This window comes from Pan troglodytes, chromosome 7 (assembly GCF_028858775.2).
Source record: "Pan troglodytes isolate AG18354 chromosome 7, NHGRI_mPanTro3-v2.0_pri, whole genome shotgun sequence".
NCBI classification, from domain to species: Eukaryota; Metazoa; Chordata; class Mammalia; order Primates; family Hominidae; genus Pan; species Pan troglodytes.
Genome location: NC_072405.2, coordinates 7,278,357 through 7,299,164, shown reverse-complemented (window position 1 = coordinate 7,299,164; position 20,808 = coordinate 7,278,357). Strand labels below are relative to the sequence as shown.

General features: G+C 42.5%; 1 protein-coding gene across 20 annotated transcripts in view; it reads right to left on the bottom strand.

Annotated features, from left to right (window-relative positions):
* Window positions 1-20,108, bottom strand: part of FBXO25 (F-box protein 25) — a 73,986-nt gene extending 53,878 nt beyond the window's left edge. For 7 of the 20 annotated variants that reach the window (XR_008536577.2, XR_008536578.2, XR_008536579.2 and 4 more), the window contains exons 1-2: window positions 17,705-20,108; window positions 11,578-11,718 (exon numbers count right to left, since the gene is read on the bottom strand). Coding sequence is in view for 13 of the 20 variants with exons in the window: in XM_024344979.3 (XP_024200747.1) it covers window positions 11,578-11,711 (134 nt within the window). In the remaining 7 variants the exon portion in view is untranslated. Of the gene's footprint in view, window positions 1-11,577; window positions 11,719-17,110; window positions 17,417-17,588; window positions 17,612-17,704 lie in introns of those variants that run through there. The other 13 variants (XM_024344981.3, XM_054656493.2, XM_063816838.1 and 10 more) reach the window with 10 other exon arrangements.
* Window positions 20,109-20,808: the final 700 nt, after the last annotated feature.

Here is a 20,808-nt window from a genome sequence, read left to right as displayed (position 1 = left end):
TACTATAAAGCCCCAGTAACCAAAACAGCTTCTGTACTGGTACAAAAACAGACTCACAGACCAATGAACAGAACAGAAAACTCAGAAATAAAGCCACACACCTACAACCATTCAATCTTTGACAAGGCCAGCAAAAACAGCAGTGGAAAAAGACCATCCTATTCAATATATGGTGTTGGAATAACAGGCTAGCCACATACAGAAGACTGAAGCCAGACCCCTACCTTTCAACATATACAAAAATTAACTCAAAATATATTAAAGCTTTCAGTGTAAGACCTCAAACTGTAAGATTCTGGAAGATAACCTACGAAATACTCTTCTTGACGTTGGCCTTGGCAATGAATTTTTGGCTAAGTTCCCAAAAACAATTGCAACAAAAACAAAAATTGGCAAGTAGAATTTAATTAAATGAAAGACCTTCTGCACAGCAAGAGAAACTATTGACAGAGAATACAGACAACCTACGGAATGAGAGAAACTATTTGCAAACTATGCATCTGACAAAGGCCTAATATCCAGAATCTACAGGGAACTTATGCAAAAAAACAAACGACCCCATTAAAAAACGGGCAAAGGAGTGAGCGGAAATTGCGCCACTGCACTCCAGCCTGGGCGTCAGAGTGAGACTCTGTCTCAAAAAAAAAAAAAAAAAAAATGGGCAAAGGACATGAACAGGCACTTCTCAAAGAAGATATACAAGTGGCCAACAAACATGAAAACGGCTCAGTACCACACAGTATTAGAGAAATGCATCAAAACCACAATGAGATACCATCTGACACTAGTCAGAATGGCCATTACTAAAAAGTCAAAGACAACAGATGCTGGCAAGGCTGAGGAGAAAACAGAATGCTTATACACTGTTGACGGGAATGTAGATCAGTCCAGCCATTGTGGGAAGTGGTCTAGAGATTTCTCAAAGAACTTAAAACAGAACTACCATTCTATCCAGCAACCCCATTACTGGGTATACATCCAAAAGAAAATAAATCATTCTACCAAAAAGACACAGGCACTCATATGTTCATTTTTGCACTATTAACAATAGTAAAGACACAGAATCAACCCAGGTGCCCATCAATGGTAGACTGGATAAAGAAAATGTGGTACCTATACATCATGAAATACTACACAGCCATAAAAAAGGAATAAAATCACACCCTTTGCAGCAACATGGATGGAGCTTGACTTAATTCTAAGCAAATTAATGTAGGAACAGAAAACCAAATACCACATGTTCTCACTTATAAATGGGAGCTAAGCACTGAGCACACATGGACACAAACATGGGAACAACAGACACTGGGGACTACTAGAAGGTAGAGGGAGTGGGGGTGGGTTAAAAAAAACTACCTATTGGGTACTATGCTAACTAGGTGACAGGATCTGTACTCCAAACCCCAGCCTCATGCAATATTTTCATGTAACAAATCTGTACATGGACCCTCTGTATCTAAAATAAAAGGAGAATAAGAACCAGTAAGCACAAATAACCAGACAACTCTGAGTAAGAACCACAATGGTGAAGACTCTAGCCCCAGCTGACATGAAAACACAGTATTAAGCCTCTCTATTTACATCAGTGTGATGAGGTAAGTCCAGGAAGACAGAGAGAAAACCCTGTAGTCCCAATTGCCCATGGAAATTTAGTATGGGAAAAAGAGGTATCTCAACACAGCAGGGAAGGGGCTTTTCAGTTAGTAGTGCTGCTGCAGTAACTGGACAGCTACTGCACAAAGACACAAACAGATTTGTTCCTCACGTCATGCTCCAAGATAAATTCCAAATGGAGCGTAAGTTCTCTTCTCTCTCCTGAGGCATAATTCATATACAGCAGAATAGACTTTTCTGTTGTATATGAATAACTGTACTTTTCTGTACAGTTCAGGGAGTCCTGACCTGTGTACCTCCTGTAACACATACCCAATAAAGACACCATAGAAAGCTCCATATAGCTATTAAGTCAATCACCAGGGAGGCTCTCCACTCTGCCTCTCCTTGGGAGCTAAGAGGTAAGCCACCATTGCGAGCCCTGTGCTGACGCAGGCCCCAGACACGACTGACAGCACAGTCAGACTACGTGATGTCTCTGGCTTGCCTATTAATTTTCTTCATGATGACTTAAAAAGACTTTTAAAGGTGATTTTAGACTTGCACAAGAGTTTCAGAGGCAGGACACACGGTGTCCCCAAGTTTCCACCCACCTTCATGCAGCCACAGAACAAGGATCAACACCAGAAGAGGAACTCTGGCATGGTACTCCCAGCTCAACCACAGGCTTTGTTGTTTTGCCAGGCCACCCACCAGAGCCCGTCTGCCGCTGGGCCCAGTCCAGGATCCACACTGTACTTAGGTGACACACTACCATGGCCCCCCATGCCAGAAGAGTTTGTAATCTCCTCTCATCACCTTGAAGCGGACTGGTCAATTATTTTGCAGAATGTCCGTCAAATTAGGTTTGTCTGCTGTTTTCTCCTGATTCAGCTTAGGGAAAACCACCACAGATGATGTGCCATTCACACAGCACCACACCACAGGTACCTGCTGCCAATATGATGCCACCTTTGAGTTCTTGGTTGGGGCAGTGTCTGCCAGGTTTCTCCACTGTAAAGTATTGTTCCCTTTGTAATGAATAGCTATTTGGGGGGAGACTTGGCAGATATTCTATTTCTCCTAATTCTTTTACCTGTTAGATTTCACCTTGCTGCATCTGTCAAGGGACTGTGCTTATAACAATTATAATGGTGATTTTCTATTTCCCTTATTCCTTCTACATTTATTAACTGGAATTCTACAAGGAAGAACTGTTCCTTATCCCTCACTTATGCATTCATTTATGTATTCATATCAGCCTAAATGGATGGCTATTTCTTTTCTTTTTTTAGGTTATAATCCATTACTACTGTTGTTTATCCTGTGGTTCGAACTGCTCCAGCTTTGGCCAATGCAGCACTTTTTGACGGACATCTACCCTTCTGATATCTGACAGGCTCCCATCACTCACCTTTCATTTGCCCTACCCCAGCCCTGGAACCAACCCCTTCCCTGAGGAGCCCTTAGGATCCACCATCTCAGGCTGGCTCTAGTCACTGATGCAGGTGTCACTGCTCTAAGGCCCTCTGTCAACAGACTTAGAAAACAGATGTGTTATACTAACTCACATACGCATAGACCCACATTTCTCTCTCTCTGAAAAAACCAACAGCCCTAGTTCATGCTGACGCCTCCAACCCTGATCCAGAACCACAGGATAACTCTAGCACCATCCTTCCTTATTTGTAACTTCTTCCTAGAATATGTACAGTTTTGAGATTGCTAACCCATGCCCCTATGAAAAACAAGTGCACTAACCAGAGGTTTTGTCTTTAGCCTTACAGCATCCTGTCAAAACACTGCTTTCCAAAGTTACTGATAGGTCAGCTAATTCCACATCCATTTCACAACGGTTACGGCAGCATTCCCTAACCGTTTTGGCACCAAGGACCAATTTCTTAGAAGACACTTTTTCCACAGACTGGGGCGAAGAGGGGGGATGGTTTCAGGATGAAACTGTGCCACCTCAGATCATCAGGCATTAGTTAGTCTCAAAAGGAGTGAGCAACCTAGATCATTCACATGCACAGTTCACAACAGGGTTCATGCTCCTATGAGAATCTAATGCTCCTGCTGACCTGACAGGAGGCAGAGCTCAGGCAGTAATACTTGCCTGCCCTCTGCTCACCTCCTGCTCTGTGGCCCAGGTCCTAACAGGCTACGGACTGGTACCGATCCATGGCCTAGGGGTTGGGGACCCCTGGATTATGGGATAAGGTTGTAATACCATTTGATTCATCTGTCACAGTTTGTATCATTTGGGCACTCCCCCCAATAACACACACACAAACATCTTTGTTGATTTTAGTGAAATTCTGTGGTGCACAGTTCCATGGGTTTTGACAGGTGCACAGTCAAATCTAACACAGTCCCATCACTCCCCAAACTGCCTCTGACTCTCTTTGTAATCAACTCCTTTTCCCCAACTCTTAACCCCTGGCAACCACTGATTTGTTCTTCTTCCTTATGGTTGTGCTTTTTCTAGCGCATCCTTTAAATAGAATCATACAGTATGGAGGCCTTTAAGGTTTGGTTTCTTTCACTAAGCAAAACAAATTTAAGATTCATCCATGTTGTGCGAATTAATAGTTTGTTCCTTTTGACTTTTGAGTGGTATTCTCCTGTAGAGATGTTACCACTATTTGTTTATTCATTCACCAGTTGAAGGATATCTGATTTTGAGTGTTGGCAATTACTGAATAAAACTCAATTAACAGTCACATGCAAATTTTGTGTGAGCATGAATTTTCACTTACCTTGGGTAAACACCTAGGAGTGAGACTGCCAGGTCCTAAGGCAGTGTAACACAGTAAGAAGCTGCCACACTGTTTTCCAGAGTGGCTGTGCCATTCTGCATTCCCAGTAGCAGGGTTGGAGAGCATATTCCTGCCAGCACTTGGCACTGTCCTTGCAAGCACTGGGATGCTTCGTGATTGTTCATCTTAGCTACTGACGTAGGCCTCTGCTGGCACCTTATGAGGAAGGTGCACAGCCTTCCAAATCACCTAGGCCCACTGTGGCAGTCTCATTCCCCAGAACATACTGTTATATCTCTAGCTGGTCAGCTGCTTGCCCCAAATGGTACTGTGGCCTCAGGCTAGCTGCAGTGTTTACCTTCCGGATTGCTCGCATTTGTTTCCCTAACAATAAAATATGTTGGGCATCACATGCTTATTTTTCTCTGCTTATTTGCATGGGCTTCTCTGCAATCCATGCAAGTTGTTTGGTGAAGTACAGGTTCACCGAAACTATTGCCCAATTTTTTACTGGGTTGTTTTCTTATGGTTGAGTTTTAAGTGTTCTTTATTATTCTGGATACTAACCCTTTGTCAGATATGTGACTTACAAATGTGTTCTCTGAGAGTAGAATTTTAAAATTTTGATAAAATGCAAATTATAGATTTTTTTCTTTTATGGATTGTGCTTTTAGTATCATATCTAAAAACTCTGCCCAAGATCATGCAGACTTTCCTTTGGGTTTCTTCCATAAGTTCTACAGTTTTACATTCTACATTTAGGTATATGATCCATTTTGAGTTCATTTTTGTATAAAATGTGAGCTGTACAGGTTTTTATTTATTTTTGCCTATACACATCTAGTTTTCTAGCCCATTTGCTGACAAGATTACACTTTCTCCATGGAATATATTAAGAGGTGCCTTTACACCACTGTCAAAAATAAACCGACCATATCTGTATGGACTTATCTAGGGTCCTCTGTCCTGTTCCACTGACCTGTGTATCTATCTTTTCACCAATACCACATACCACTCTCTTGATTGTGGTGATTTTACATTTTATAGTAAACCTTGTTCTTTTTTCTTTTTGAGATGGAGTTTTGCTCTTGTTGCCCAGGCTGGAGTGCAATGACAGGATCTCTGCTCACCACAACCTTCACCTCCCAGGTTCAAGCGATTCTCATGACTCAGCTTCCTGAGTAGCTGGGATTACAGGCACCTGTCACCACGCTCGGCTAATTTTTTTTTTTTTTGTATTTTTAGTAGAGACGGGGTTTCACCATGTTGGCCGGGCTGGTCTTGAACTCCTGACCTCAGGTGATCCGCCCGCCTTGGCCTCCCAAAGTGTTGGGATTACAGGCCTGCGCCACCACGCCCAGCCGTTCCTCTGCCTTTCTAATGATGACTTTAGGTACAAGTTTTTAATATGAAGTTCATCTTTTTTTTCTTTCACAGCTTGTGATTTTTGTGTGGTAAGCAATCTGCCTACTTTACATTGTGAAAATACTGTTTTCTTCTTAAAACTTTACAGTTTTAGCTTTTTACAGTTCATTCTAAAATCCATCTAACATTAATGCTATGTCCACAGTAAGAGTGAGTAGTAGAGGTTCACTTTTCCTTGCATGTTTATCCAGTTGAAAAAATCTTTCCCTTCCCAATTGAACTACCTTGGTTAAAAAAACTTTGATTTCTCCTGTTGTTGCACTGTGCATCCTAGTGTTTTGAAAATTAACTATTCTTATCTTCTTAGTTTTTTAGAAGTGTAAACAGGAGAAATATAATTTCTTTTAAAAGAGCTCTCTTACTTAATAAAGAAACAAGCCGGGCACGGTGGCTCACGCATGTAATCCCAGCACTTTGGGAGGCTGAGGTGGGTGCATCACCTGAGGTCAGGAGATCAAGACCATTCTGGTCAATATGGTGAAACCCTGTTTCTACTAAAAATACAAAAATCAGCCAGGTGTGGTGGTGGGCGCCTGTAGTCCCAGCTACTCAGGAGGCTGAGGCAGGAGAATTGCTTGAACCCAGGAGGCACAGGTTGCAGTGAGCCGAGATCATGCCACTGCACTCCAGCCTGGGTGACAGAGCAAGACTCCATCTCAAAAAAAAAAAAAAAAAGAACAAACGAACAAAAGAAAGGAAAGGAAAGGGAAAGGGAAAGAAATAAAATGTCTAATGTTTTTTTGCCCACCAAACTAGTTAAAGTAATTACAAAGACAAGGCTGCTGTAAACACCTTGTGCACTGTCCCCAAAACGCAGATGGCATGGGAGCAGACAGCACCTTTACATGAAGACACACATGCAGCCTACACAAGGCACACAGATGCATTTCAGCCATTATTCCCTCATTATGAAACCCTCCCCTTGTGCAGTGTGTAACCTGCACTGACACACACACATCTTGGGTGAAGTGTGAATTAATGGGAATCTGTGTACACTACTATGCAGAGTATAAACTGGTGCAAAATTACAGAAGGTAATGTGGCAATACTAGAATTTTAAATATACAATTCTATTAGGAACTTAGATTTCATAAATATTCACACAAGTATGCAAAGAGATATTCACAGATGACCCATGCTATATACCACTAGAAATAATGAAAAGTGGGAAATAGCCAAAATGATGTCAGTGGAAGCCTGGACAAATAAGTTATGGTATACCTAAACAATGAAATGCCATCATTATAATGAGTGAGGAACTCAATGCACACTGACATGGAACAACTTCCAGGAAATGTAAGTGGAGGAAAAGGATGAACATGCAATGCATTAGGAGAACATGGTGACACCACCTCACTGGAAAGGGAAAGAGGTGCATGACCTGTGACACTGTGCTTCTGTTCCTAGGCACAGACCCAAGGACCCTGTGCAAGACAATGCGGATTTAGAAGTTATATCAGTTAATGCAACTCTACCTTCTAGCTGCTCAGGCCAAAGTCTTAGTCTCATCCCTCGACCCTCTTACTGCACCATACACATTCCATGTGTCAGTTCCACCTGCAGAATACACCCAGAATTTGAGCCCTTCCTCAACCACCACCTCCTTTCTCTCCAAGCCATGATCATTTCCCATGGGGGTTAACCCAACCCTCTTAAGAACTGGTCCACTTGCTTCTGTCCTGCGTCTTGGAAGTCTGTTTTTAACACAGTAGCCAGAATAATCCTGTTAAAGCACAGGCCTGAACAAATCACTCTTCTGCTCAAAACCCTGACTCCCCACATCACTCAGAAAAGCCCAAGTCCTTACTATGACAACAGGTACTTCACAGCTGGGACCCAGTCAGGCTGGGATCTTCTCTCCTACTGGCCCCGCTTCCGGGCTCCCCTTACCCATGCTGGAACCCTGCTGTCCCTGAATATGCCAGATGATGTACTCCTGCCTTGAGGCCTTTGCACTTTTTCTTTCCCTGCTGGGGAGGCCCTGCCCTCAGATATCCATTCATCCTGCTCTCATTGCCTAAGGTTTCCTTCCACAGATTGCTTCTTAGAGGCCACTCTCTATAGATCTTCCTCTACCACCACCCATCCTTTAGCATTTCTTATCTCCCACATACTATCACACTTACTACACTGCGGAACTCATCTTGTCCACTGCCTATCTGTTTCACCAGAATGCAAGCTCCATCACACATGGGTTTTCATGTTTCATTTATTGCTGTATCCTGACACCACAGCACATAGTAAATCCTTAATATATTGTGGACTAAACAGGTGTAACAGTATGCGTAACAATAAGACCAGAGACATCTCTAAGTCTGGCTCCTGGGTAGATTTTATCTACCCAACAAAGGAGTAGAGGTAGGACTCCGGCCCATTCCATTTCCAAGGAAACCCTCTCTGGAGGGGTGGGGAAAGCTGTGTCCTTCCCATCAAGAGCAAAGAAAAGCCACTACCACTCATGTAACAAAAATCCCTATGACTCTACCCCTGGGGGTAATCAACAGGCAAAGGGCAACACACTTAACTGTTCCTTGTGAGATAATTAACAAAAAGAAGCCTCTGTTCGGAATATCTCAGGTGTTCTGGACAAAAAATAAAGATTCAGTATAAAGTTAATGAAGATGAAAATTTTAAATCAACCTAAGGTTCTGAGAAAAAGTCTGATGGCTCTGGATTTCCTGGTGACACAAGAGATCCGGCTGTTTTGAAAAGATGGGGAAGGAGTATGTAGGGAGCCGAACATCAGAGGAGAGTGAAGGAGTTTGAAATATTGATAACACAAAGAGGAGTAGAGCAGGCCAACCAAGCAAACACAGTGGGGCTGTGGGCCGCATGGGGGCCCTACCGGCACACAGCAGATGACCAAGAAATATCAGTTTACAGAATGAGTGGAAGAATAAATGAGTGAGCAAGTGAAAATAGCAAATAAATGAGTGGGTGAACAACGAGGAGCAAGCAATGGGAGTCTCTGCCAAGACTGAGCTGAATGCGTTATGTTTGACTACACACTCCCTTGTCAAATGTCAACTTCATAAAAGACAAGGAACAACTTCTTATATATCCTCAACAGCGCCTATAGTTATACTGAAATAACTATAGGCAATTACAGTGCCCATAATAACACTGAAATCTGATGGAAAAGGTTAGAAATTCTTAAAGATATATAGTATTTAGACACTTTTCTTCAATATCTTTCCTTTATAGGAATCATACAATTTCTGTCATCAAACATAAAACTGAGTGGCAGAAACACTATGCTGGAGAGAAGACCCAGCCAGATTATTTACCTACACCATTTCCCCAGCTGAACCCTCAGAGTCCTTCTCAGGGCCACCCTTTTGGCTAGTCCAATCAATATGTGACTCACTCTTTTACTGATCCTGACCCTCTGTCCAGCTGTGCAGACATCACCATAGGCAGCACTCAACATTTCTCACCTGTCTACTGAAACCCTTAACTGGCTGTCCTCTCTTCAATCTGGACCCCAGCCGACCTACCCTCTATTCTGAATCAACAGCCTAATAAAAGGCTTACTTAGGTCAGGGTTAAGATGAATCCTCTATCAAACTATGTTTAAACCTCAGTAATATCATGAATGTTGCTTGAAAGAGCAGCTTAATCAAGGATTCAGAGTATGAACTGGCTGGCTGCCCCCAGATCAACCATGTTGAATTGCTTAATTTCTTCCCTATGTTCTCTAAACTTTGAATACTAAAATGAGTTGAAAAGTAAGCAGAAGGATACTAAAGGCCTATTTTCACGCACGTTCACAAAAAAGAAAATTAACAAAGTTACATAGAATCTTGATTACCTAAATTATTTTTACTATAGTTCTTTTTCTAAGTTTTGAAAGCCCACCTTAAATCAAAGAATTAGGAGTACTATGTTTCTCAAAGACATGTGGGGGAAAGAGAAGGCCATTTATATAGTGATTTTAAATGGTGATTACATATGGTCTTATCTTTTTAAAATCAATTTTAGGTTCAAAGTTAAATGGTTTTTCCTTCCAGAGAAAGGATATATTAAACATCTGCTGCAGTTTCAGGTCACCAACAGCCTCTACCCACAGGTTTGGATTTGCATTTTGGTAGGAACGGACAAAAGTCAGAGGAAGATGAACGAAATGGCAGAGTAGGAAGCAGGGCGGGGGATCCCAGTACTGCAAAGCAACTAGGTGGGGTAAAAGGTGGTGCTGACTAGTTCTCGCTTACTGTGCCCTACAGAGGGTAGCCAGCGTTGCTGTCATAAAACCTTTTTGCGCAGGGATGCTTGTGTTAGCAGCCATTGGTTCAAAGGGGCGGATCTGTAGGTAAGTTTGGGGGAAGGGGAAAGGGAGACAGAGGGGTAGCCAGTTATGCAAAGAAAACATATCTCGACTGTATTCTCTAATTTTATGTGTGCAGCAGAAAAAAAAACAATTCTCAGACATTTAAAATGTGTTTGAGATGATGGGAAAAAGAATACATGAGGGAAAAAAACAAATTCCCACAAATTCCTCACCGCAGATGCAGCAGTAACACTGTACTTCAAGCATTACAGCTTTTTTTTAATTGACATTCTGTAATATATCTCCCTATCCTAAAATCCACATTTAATAGTGGCTACTGGGAGTAAATGTGAGACACCTGACATTTCTAGATATAGTCAACCACCTTTAAATTTTAAAAAAACTGCCATAAAAATTATAAGATAGTAAAAATGACCTAGAAAATTCATAACTGTATAACATTATGCAATACCAACAGCATAATTACAAGCTTTAAATAAGTTTTACAGCTATCAACATTAAATACATCTTAGTGTGGCAGAGAACTGCTACAATATAAGTTTAAAAATATTATGTGTTATCCTCACTGTAACTAAAATAGAAAATTAATTTCTGCTTCAAATACTGCAAAAACCAGTCTCTGGCCTAAAGTTACTAAAATTCTGTCAGAAAAACATATGGCCCATCAAGCACACAGTTGATAATTACACAAATGTAAAATAATATACAATAAATGACTAGACCCATGACATTCTAGAGGAGGCTATCTCAAGACCTTCCTAGCCCTCCAAATTCTCAAACACCACTGTGGTAGACACTGTAGTCATCATACGATAGCCACCTACCCTGGTTCTGTGCTCATGCAGTCTCTGGTTTTTATCTGGACACACGGCTGGGCCACAACCCCAGCCTCCCTTGCACTAGTGCTCTAGCCAACAAGGTGTGGGCAACGTGATGCATGTAACTTTTGGGCTGTGCCACTGAAACACAGGTTGTGTCTCACCAACCCCACCTACCCTTCGGCCTGAGCGCAAATGTGGCAGGTAATACACCGTTTTGGACCATGCAGGTAAGGCTGCACTCTTGGGATGGCAGAGCAACAAGACAGACTGTGCTTGGCCCCTTGACAATGTTACGAGCAAAGTCATCATGCCAACTCAGGCTTTCAAGGGAGAAAAACTGATTTGTCTTGTGTAAGCCACTATTACTACATTTCTGATATATGCCACCAAAACTGTGCATTTCAATGTCCTCAGGTTCCTCAGCTATAATGTGGGATTAATAATAATACCTCTCTCCCAATTATTGTGAGGATTAAATGTTTTAAATTAAAAAAAAAAGACGAAAGCATCTGTGTATGAATATTAGGCAATCTACTAGCCTCATTTTTTAGCTAAATAACTTGTCTCTTCACACCAGCCTTCTGGGTGGGCAAGTCTCAAAAGTTATGGAGCTTTGCAGGGACTTGAAAAATAGGTAAGGCCATACATGCTAAACTGGCAAATGGCACGGTTCTGCTCAGCTGTAACTTACATGCTGTGACTGATGTTACAATGGTTATTCTCTCTTTCAAGTTTCTGACTACAAGATTCACATCTCTTCCAGCCATCTTCTGTCTTAATCCAACTCCATCCAGGAGATCTCCAGTCCTGACCCAAAAATGGCATAGTTCTCCTATGAAAAATTTAAATTATGTTAAAAAGTATATATAATTCATAAAAGTTTCTTTTCACTTAGAACATTTATTCATTAATTTTAAAGATTAAAGTTCTTAACATTTAAATGTCTGCTCATTAATTAAACGTTGGCTCGACATTGGTGACAGTGACAATAACACAGTACTCTGTACTAAAGTGATCACATGGGGTAAGTAAACGTGGTTTTACTGGCCTAATACTGCGTATCCCATGAAAGGTTTACCAGAGGTGACATTCAAGCTCGTACCTGAAAAACAAGCAGGGGTCAGGGAGTGTGGAATAGGGAATATTATCCCAAACAAGTATTCTCTCTTTGCCAGAAGTTAGAAGCAACCGAAAATGAAATGTATTCATGTTCAGCAACTCTAAGTAGTTCAGTTTGGTTGAAGCTTAGAATAGATGAGAGAGAGTGGGCCAGAATTAAGGATGGAGAAGTCATTTAAGGCTGGATCAAGTTAGAGGAGTTGGATGCTATTCTGAGGGCAATGAGGGGCCAAAAAAGGGAAGTAAGCAGGTAAGTGATTCAAGCAGATTTGTGGTTTACAAAGAACTCAGTATCACAGTGGGAGAAGGTATGGGGTGAGGGTCACCTGGAGGAAAGTAGTTGGGACTGTAGGCTTCTGAATGTTGACCTTTAAAAGGTGAGAGTATAAAGTGGCAAAATAAACAGAAGAGCAGAGACTGCAGAAATATTTAGGAAACAGAGTCAAACAGTACTTGAAGACTGGCTGGAAACGTGAGGAGGAAATCAAGGAAGTTATCTAGATTTTGTTTTGTAGCCCCTGGTTCTGGGATAAGACATACAGAAGGAACAGCAGGGTTTTATTAGGAAAGGAGAGATAAGGGATATTAATTTCAGCTTAGGACATGCCTGTTCAGTTTGAAATACTAGACTCCAGGTATAAAAATTATGACTTAAAAAATGATGCAACTTCGTGATTAACTTCATGACGCTCACAATTTGATAAGAGTGAGACTTCAAATGCTAGTTCTTCCCATTGACTTGATTTCTGCTCCTCTTGATCAGTGGTTTTCAACTAGTGCTGTGCATTAACATCACAGGAAGCTTTTTAAACATTCAAGTGCTTAGTCCCATCTTAGTTCAGTTAAATATGAATATTTGGGGGTGAAGGCTAAGTTTAAGTAGTTTTTAAAGGTCCACAGGTGATTCTCATACACAGTGAGACTGTGCATGAGGCTAAAATCCACCTCAGATGTTCACACTGCTGATTCAAAACGTCACATCCCAGAAAGGCTCCCTGACTCCCTGTCCAAACAGCGCCCTTCTGCTGCCTCAACCCCATCCCTACCAGTCTAAGCCATTATCTAGTGCCTTCATAGTTGTAAGGGCTGTCTGAAATGATTAGCGTGTTTATCATCTGTTTTCCTCCAAGAAAATGCAATGTCTTGTTCAGGTCCGTATTCCATTACCTTGAACAATGCCAGGAAAACAACAGGAGCTCTATAAGTATTTATTTACTGAATGAATAAATATATAGATCCATGGTTCAGAAGAGAGTTAGACTAGAGAGAAAGAGGAAAATCATGAGCATTTAGACACTAATCAAAACCACACAAATAATATCACAGAATATGTCGAGAGGGAAATCAAGACAGCCAAGAAAAAAACCCTAAGAAACATCACCATTTAAGGGATTGGCAGATATAAGCCAAGAAGAAAAACTGAAAAGGAAGAGCCAAAAAGGTAGAGGGAGAAGTAGGAAGTCAGGAGAAAAATGTATTTCAGGAAAGAAATGATCGACAGAGACAAAAATGTTATAAAAACGCCAAGCATGGCAAGAGTTGAAAATATACGTTGAATTTAGCTACAGAAAGGTAGCTGAATTACTCAAGCAAAAGTGGTTTCTGTAATGTATTACTTTAATTTCACGTCCCGAACAGACTTGAGTATTTCATAATATAGAATATTTATATCATAGAGAATAATGTAGAATATTTACATCATGGAGAATAAATGAGAGATGAACATCTCCAAACACCACCTCCCAACTATATTTAGTATAATTAACAAAAAACAAGCTATTAAATGGGCACTTATACAATCCTAGAAGATACAGAAAAAAAAGGAAGGAAATTACATAGACTTCAACAATATTCCTGGATCAACCACAAATGCTTAATTCTTGACTGGTGTAGGAAATGATGAAGTAATTATTCTTTACACGAAGAAAATCTCAAACCTTGCTAAACTGACTTATAGTCAGAACATGTCTTTTTCAGTCACATAATGATTAATTTAAATTCTTGCTTTAGAAAATACTTTATTCCTTAAATTTCAGCACAATTTTGATAAACTTTGTCTCACAGAACTGCTTCACAACTACTGAACATCCTAAAATGCAAAACTCAATGCCCATGTTCAGTCGACCTAAAGTTATCTAAAACTATCTCTAATAGCATACAGCTGATTTTATGATTTTCAAGAACATTCCCACCAAAGGCAGCAAAGACCATGAAGTAGCAGATGACTGAAGTGGCACCTTGAGTCTCATAAAACACATTCAACAGAAAATGGCTGCTAGGAACATCTCTGATAATTATCAAATTATCTCTCAATATCAACTTGAAACTGTGGATTCAGAAATCTATATTTAAAAAAAAAATCAAGTGGATAGTCCTGAAAAATATTGCTAATAGACCAAATACAGGATTACTTCAACGACAAACATTTGAGCACCAACTACATGTTATTATGCTAGATGTTCCTGCCCTCAAAAGTGTGCAATTTAGCTAAGGAACTAAAAAAGAACAATAGCAAAACACACACAAATTCCATACAAGTGTAATATAATAAAGTGTGTTTACATGTAGATATATGAGTGTGCATGTATACATACATACAGATATGTCCACAATCTTGTAACTTGTGGTAAAGAGAGAATAAAGTTAATTTGAGCAGAAAGCAAATCAGCTGGGAAAGCTCTGACTAGAAACTAGGACTCGATCTCCGCCCTGAAGCATGGTTAGATCTTAAATGAATGGAGAGGCAAGGCAAAAAATATCAATCATGGGAATGGTGGGTGAATAAGTATAAAGGGCAAAATGTGTGCCACAGTTTGTGAAAAATAAGCAGAAAAGATGGGATAAAATGGAGAAAGTTTATCAGAGGACTGGTACATAAGCGACTAGAAGCCAGGTCATAGAATATCAAAGGTGTTTAGACTTTATTCTGTCAGTAATTAAACGTTTTTCAGCAACAGATCAGTGTGAGCAGTGTTGTTTTGAGAATAATAATTTTCTAGGGCTTGTAGGATAGATCAAATGAAAAACATGGAGACAGAAAAAAACAACTAGGCAACAAATATCTTGCCAACAGAACCTTATCTGGATGACTGTCCTATGTACATCCCGGTATCCTCAGCTGAAAAAATATTTTAAAACTTGATGACACACAAATATTGTACTTACCTATTTAGACACTATGCCCACTCATCATTTAATACACTTATCTTCTAGTTTCACAAACAATCTTTATAACATTTACATAAAGAGCCTGCCTACTGTTTCCATTAATATAACCAATTCTTTTACAACTACCTAAACTCTACAGATAATTCATTTTGGCAACTCAGTGAGAAATGAATAGTTTGGTCTGAATTTCTCAGCTGCTAAGTTTGATTTTTTAAGGGTTGAAAGGAATGAAATGCAGCCATGGAAATAAAAAAATAGTCCATGCCCAAAGGCTTATTTTCAACACAGAGGAAAAGATTTGTTTCTCTGAAGATGTGTGTGCTTCACAGATTTGTTATGGTATGCTCTATGGATCACAATGAAGTTTTTCTTAAAGCATAATCTATACAGCTCATGAACTAAAGCACAAACTCTGGATGCAGATTAAAAACAACAACAACAACAAAAAAAGACAAGTTGCAATTTAAAACGTCTGGGGTCTGGATCTCAAGTTTTCAAAAATACTCCCAAACTGAGGCTTCTGAGTTTGCAAATCAGAAAACAATGCTACTAAAGTTTTATAGAATGATGACGACCCACGGCTTTTAATGGGAATGTATTTGTTCAGCTAAAAAATGTGAATTGCTAGAGCTTTATACGCTTATTTTAATTAAAATTACCTTTATTTTGGGAATTTGCAAACACAAAAAAACTAGAAATTACTCCTGAAAATTATTAAACTTTTAAGAGCAAGCACTCAAAGGGTGTAGCTTGTATAATTTGCAAATTTTAAGCACATTTTATGCCAACTTATTTCAGACAGCCTACAATGATTAACTATTTAAAATCTTCCCTTAATTTCTATTTCATGTGGTAGGACATGTGGGTGGGGTACTTCAGTAGAAAAGGACTTCATGAAGTTCATTTGCTGGTGGAAACTCTTGGCATGAGAGACTCAGAACAAAAAAAAAATGTCTTTCCTTCAACAAGCATATTTTTTCTTAATGATAATGGCAAACATTAGAGCTTACTATAGGCTAGCTACGCATTACTCTAAACAATCTACATATGTTGTCTCGTTTAATCCTCACACTGTCCTCCAAGGTAGAAAACATTATTCTTGTTTTACAAGTTTCATTATCTATTTTAAAGATGAAGACACTGAGGCAAAGAGTTCAGTGGAGCTGGGATTCAAAATGATGGAGTCTCACTCCAGGATCCATGCTCCTAACCACTATGTTTATAATAGCAGTTCCTGAAAACCCTATTAAAACAGATGCCATTAAATTATAAGCTTTTTAACTTCTTTTTTTTTTACCGTCTATTACAGATCACTAATATGATTTCAAGTAATGATGAATCTAAATACAAAGGCACTAAAACAAGGAAAACAAGACAGGAAAGAAAACTCCAATCCATCTTAAAAGACCACATGTGTTTCCCTATTTGTTTTGCTTATAAGTGTGGACAAATTTGATCCAGAAAGGACATTTTAAAAAATGGCAAACTGAGGGCTGAGAGTCAGAAATAAGATTTACTCTAAGGACTTACAGATAATCACAGATTCCTCATGGGAAAGGTAAACACGTAAAGACGAGGAGAAAACAGAATATGAAAGAGTAAACGTCTTTTCTGATTAGCGCCGGATGGTTAGGATTTGGAGGCAGCAAGAGACAGCTTCATAAGGGAAGAAATGGTTCTCTAGATTCTTTTAGTCTTCAAAATGAGTTTGAATAGGCCCAAGGACAGAGGTGGAATCTAATTGAGAAAAAGGTCAAATTGAGCTTACTGTGAGGGCAAGGATGCAAAATTAGTGTCTGCTGCAAGAAAAATAAGCATGGAAAGAAATTAAGGGAGGAGACAGAGACAGAGCCAGAGCCACAGACCAGGAGTAGGGAAAAAAAGTTAAGGTAAGCAGCAGACGGGGCAGAGTGGCCTGGAGGAATGAAGGGTCACACCTAGCAGGTGTCCACCGGCGAAGAGGCAAGGACCGAGCCCGGAGGGCAAACGCGGGCAGGAGGAGTCCTCGAAACACCTTGCCCAGCGAGGAGGACAGAAGCTCGGGTCTGCAAGACCGCCCAGGAGGGTGGGGGCGGGAAGGGGTCGCAGAAGGTGGGCAGGGGAAGCGGCTGAGGACACGCGGTGCACCTGTGGGCGGCCCCCGTGCCCACCTGACTCGCCCGCAGCTCCCTGAATGAACCCTCCACACCCGCCGGCCGCCCCCAGACCCCACCTGACGCGCCCGCGGACCCAGACCTCACCAGACGCGCACGCGGCAATCCCGTCCCCACCTGACGCGCCCGCGACAACCCCGTCCCCACCTGACGCGCCCGAGGCCCGGGGTCCCCACCTGACCCTCCCACAGGCCCCGTCCCCACCTGACGCGCTCGCGACCCCATGTCTTCCCCTGACGCGCCCGCCGCCCTCGGTCTTCACCTGACTCGCCCGTGGCCCGTCGTCCCCACCTTACGCGCCCGCGAGCTCCAATCTTCACCTAAAGCGCCTGCGGCGCCAAGTCTTCACCTGACGCGCCCGCGGCACCCCGTACCTACCTAGCGCGCCTGCGGCCCCCAGTCTTCACCTGACGCGCCCGCTTCCCCCAGTGCCCAACTGGCGCGCCGGCCACCTGGGCCCGCACCTGACGGCGACCAGGCGATTATTGCCGGAAGTGGGCCGCCGCCTCCCGGCACGCCTCAGGGAAGCCCCGCCCCTGGCCATGCTGATTGGCCGGCGCGGATCCGCGTGGCAATGTTGCTGCCTGGTCCTGACGCCCGCAGCGTGCGCCTGCGTAGTAGGCACTGCCCCTCCGTCCGCGCGCGTCCAGAGTGCCGGGCGTGGAGGCGTGGAGGCGTGGAGGCGTGGGGGCGTGGGGGCGTGGGGGCGTGGAGGCGCGGGGTGGGGCTCGGGTGCGCAGGGACGGGCGCGGTCAGTGCCCGAGATCCCTGCGATCGCTGGGAGATGACGACGAAGACGTGAGATTTAGGCCTGCGCGGCGGGTGACGACGCCGGTCCGGGTCTTCACGGGAGGACGCTGGCCGGGGCCTTCAGGCGTTCTTGTGGCCTGAGGACGCGCGTCCCCGAGAATGTGCGTGCCCGCGCCGCGCGGGTCCCACAGGAGCCCGGGCAGCCCCGCCGCCGCATTTCCACCCTGCGGCCGTATTTGCACCCGCTGGGCGCCAAGCCCGGGATGACTGCACTCTAGGGCATCACTGCGCGCTCACACTCAGCATTCAGGCACAAGCACGTTCTCTTTATAAACAGTTTCGAATCTTGTCGGACCTTTCTAGAAGGTTGAAATGCCCTGGAGGAGCAGCGTGAATAGTTTTTTCCAATTAGGAAAAAAGAATGTGGGGCGGCTGGAGGGAGAGAGGCAGGCCGAGAAGGCCAGGTGGGTCCAGGAGCCGCAGCCCCCGTGACTCAGTTTCCTCCTAGAAACATGGAGGTGGCGGTGCACGCTACAGGATTTCTATAAGAACAAATGAGTTAGCGTGTGCAAAACATTTAAAACAGTGTCTGGTGTGTAGCAAGCAAATATGAGTATTAGTCTTTTCCTTGTTAAAATGTGTGCATCTACATGTGGTGCACATTACAGGAAGTGTATAGTATGGATTCGTATTTTGGAAAAGTAATCTTAGAAGTTATTTCTGAAGTGCTTATTATAATAGTGTTTCTTGACCACATGCTTTTAAATAATGTGAAGGCAATGAAGTAGGCAATATTGCTTGCACATCCCCAATTTAAACACCTGTCTGTCCCTCCTTCCTCTCTCTGTTCTTTTCTTCCTTTCCCTCTCTCTTTATTCCTTCCTTCATTCCCTTCAAGGTTGTGGATTATTCTATTATATAAATGTATCAATTTATTAGAATAGTTTCTATGATGTCTATGATGGGTTTTAAATTGTTTGCAATAGTTTGCCATTATAAATAATGCCCAGTAGCGCTGTGGTCTGATTTAACTTGTGAAGGTATATTTCCAAATAAATCGCTATGATTGGATTGTTGTGTAAACCAAAAAGTGTCTGAGGCAGATCACAACTGATTTAGAGATTTATTTTGCCAAAATTGTGGACGTGCCTGGGGAAAAAGAAACACAGGTTACAGTAGGATTTTTGGCCTGTACTTTTTCCCAAATATTTAAGGGAAAAGCGCCGGTAGGAGGGGAAAGAGGGGAGAGTAGGCTATGAGGCAAGTGGTCACATTTTTGTGAGGCTCTGATTAGAGTACAGCAAATCTACATTTCACATGTGAAAAGAAAGGTATGGGGGAGGGTTATGCATCTGTCTCATACTCAGTAGATCTACATTTCACATAAGATAAAGTAAGCTTTTGGGAACAAAAAGAAGACTGTGTGTGTGTGTGTGTGTGTGTGTGTGTGTGTGTGTTTTGCCAATATTAACTTTTCCCTTTGGCATAGTAAGTTTGCAGGCCTGAAATTTTATTTTTCTTTCACTGATGTGTCAAGGTTAACTGCATATGGAATACTAGTAGAAATTGCCAAGCCAAGACCCCACCACCACAATGGGGGACATAGTAATATTAAATTTAGCCCAATTGGCCAGCATCCACACAATTCCTAGTGAAAGAATTCCTGGATGGATGGTAAAGAGGTAAACAAACTGCAGAAACTCACAAAGCAACAAAAGAAGTCCACAGAATAAGAGCAGGAATTCAGAGAGTAACCACAGAGAGATCCACAGAGTAACAGCAGGAATTCACAGAGTAACAGCAGAACCCACAGTGTAACATCAGAGCCCACAGAGTAACAGCAGGACCCACAGAATAATAGCAGGCACCCACAGAGTAACATCAGAACCCATAGTGTAATAGCAGAGCCCACAGAGTAACAGCAGAGCACACAAAGTAACGTTAGAACCCACAGAGTAACAGCAGAGCCCACAGAGTAACGTCAGAACCCACAGAGTAACAGCAGAGCCCACAGAGTAACGTCAGAACCCACAGAGTAACAGCAGAGCCCACAGAGTAATGTCAAGAGCATATTCATGGTCTTGGGTCTTCTTTGTGTGTCCTTTCTACCAGGCCTGGGCTTAGCTCTGTGCTTGTGAAGAGTAACCCACTCAGTGCCCTCGGGAATTTCACCACTGGAGGAGGAGAAAAACCCCAGAGGGGCGGGGAGAAACGCTTTTCAAAACACACGGTGCAGCTGGAGATTGTGGAGCAGTTGCCCGGGCAGAAGGCTCGGCAGGGGGAAGTAGTGACCAGTAGGGAGGTGCCTCCTTAACCACAGAGATTTTTTGGCAATCAACTTATTGAAAAATCATGTTTTAAAATTTTCTTTAAGTCAAACCTTACAGTACCTATCTTTAAGTCAAACCTTACAGTACCTAAGGAGCTGGGGAAATTTAAGCCCATTGTTACGGCCACTGTCCAGAGTCAGAGCTCCTCCTGGCAGGAAGCTTGGAGAGTGCTGGTCACAGTGCACCAGGTGCCCCCTGCCTCACAGGGGCTTAGGGTGGTGGTGAGCACAGGGGTCCCACGCTTCTCCAATGCACACCACACAGTCGTCTCCTCTGACCTTCCCAAATGCTGCACGGACAAGTGTATGTAGTCCTTAACTCTCAGGACAATGTAGACTTGGTTACCTTTGGGCACAGGGAATCCCTTCCTTCTTCCTGTTCCTGCCGCTCTGAAGCATGTGG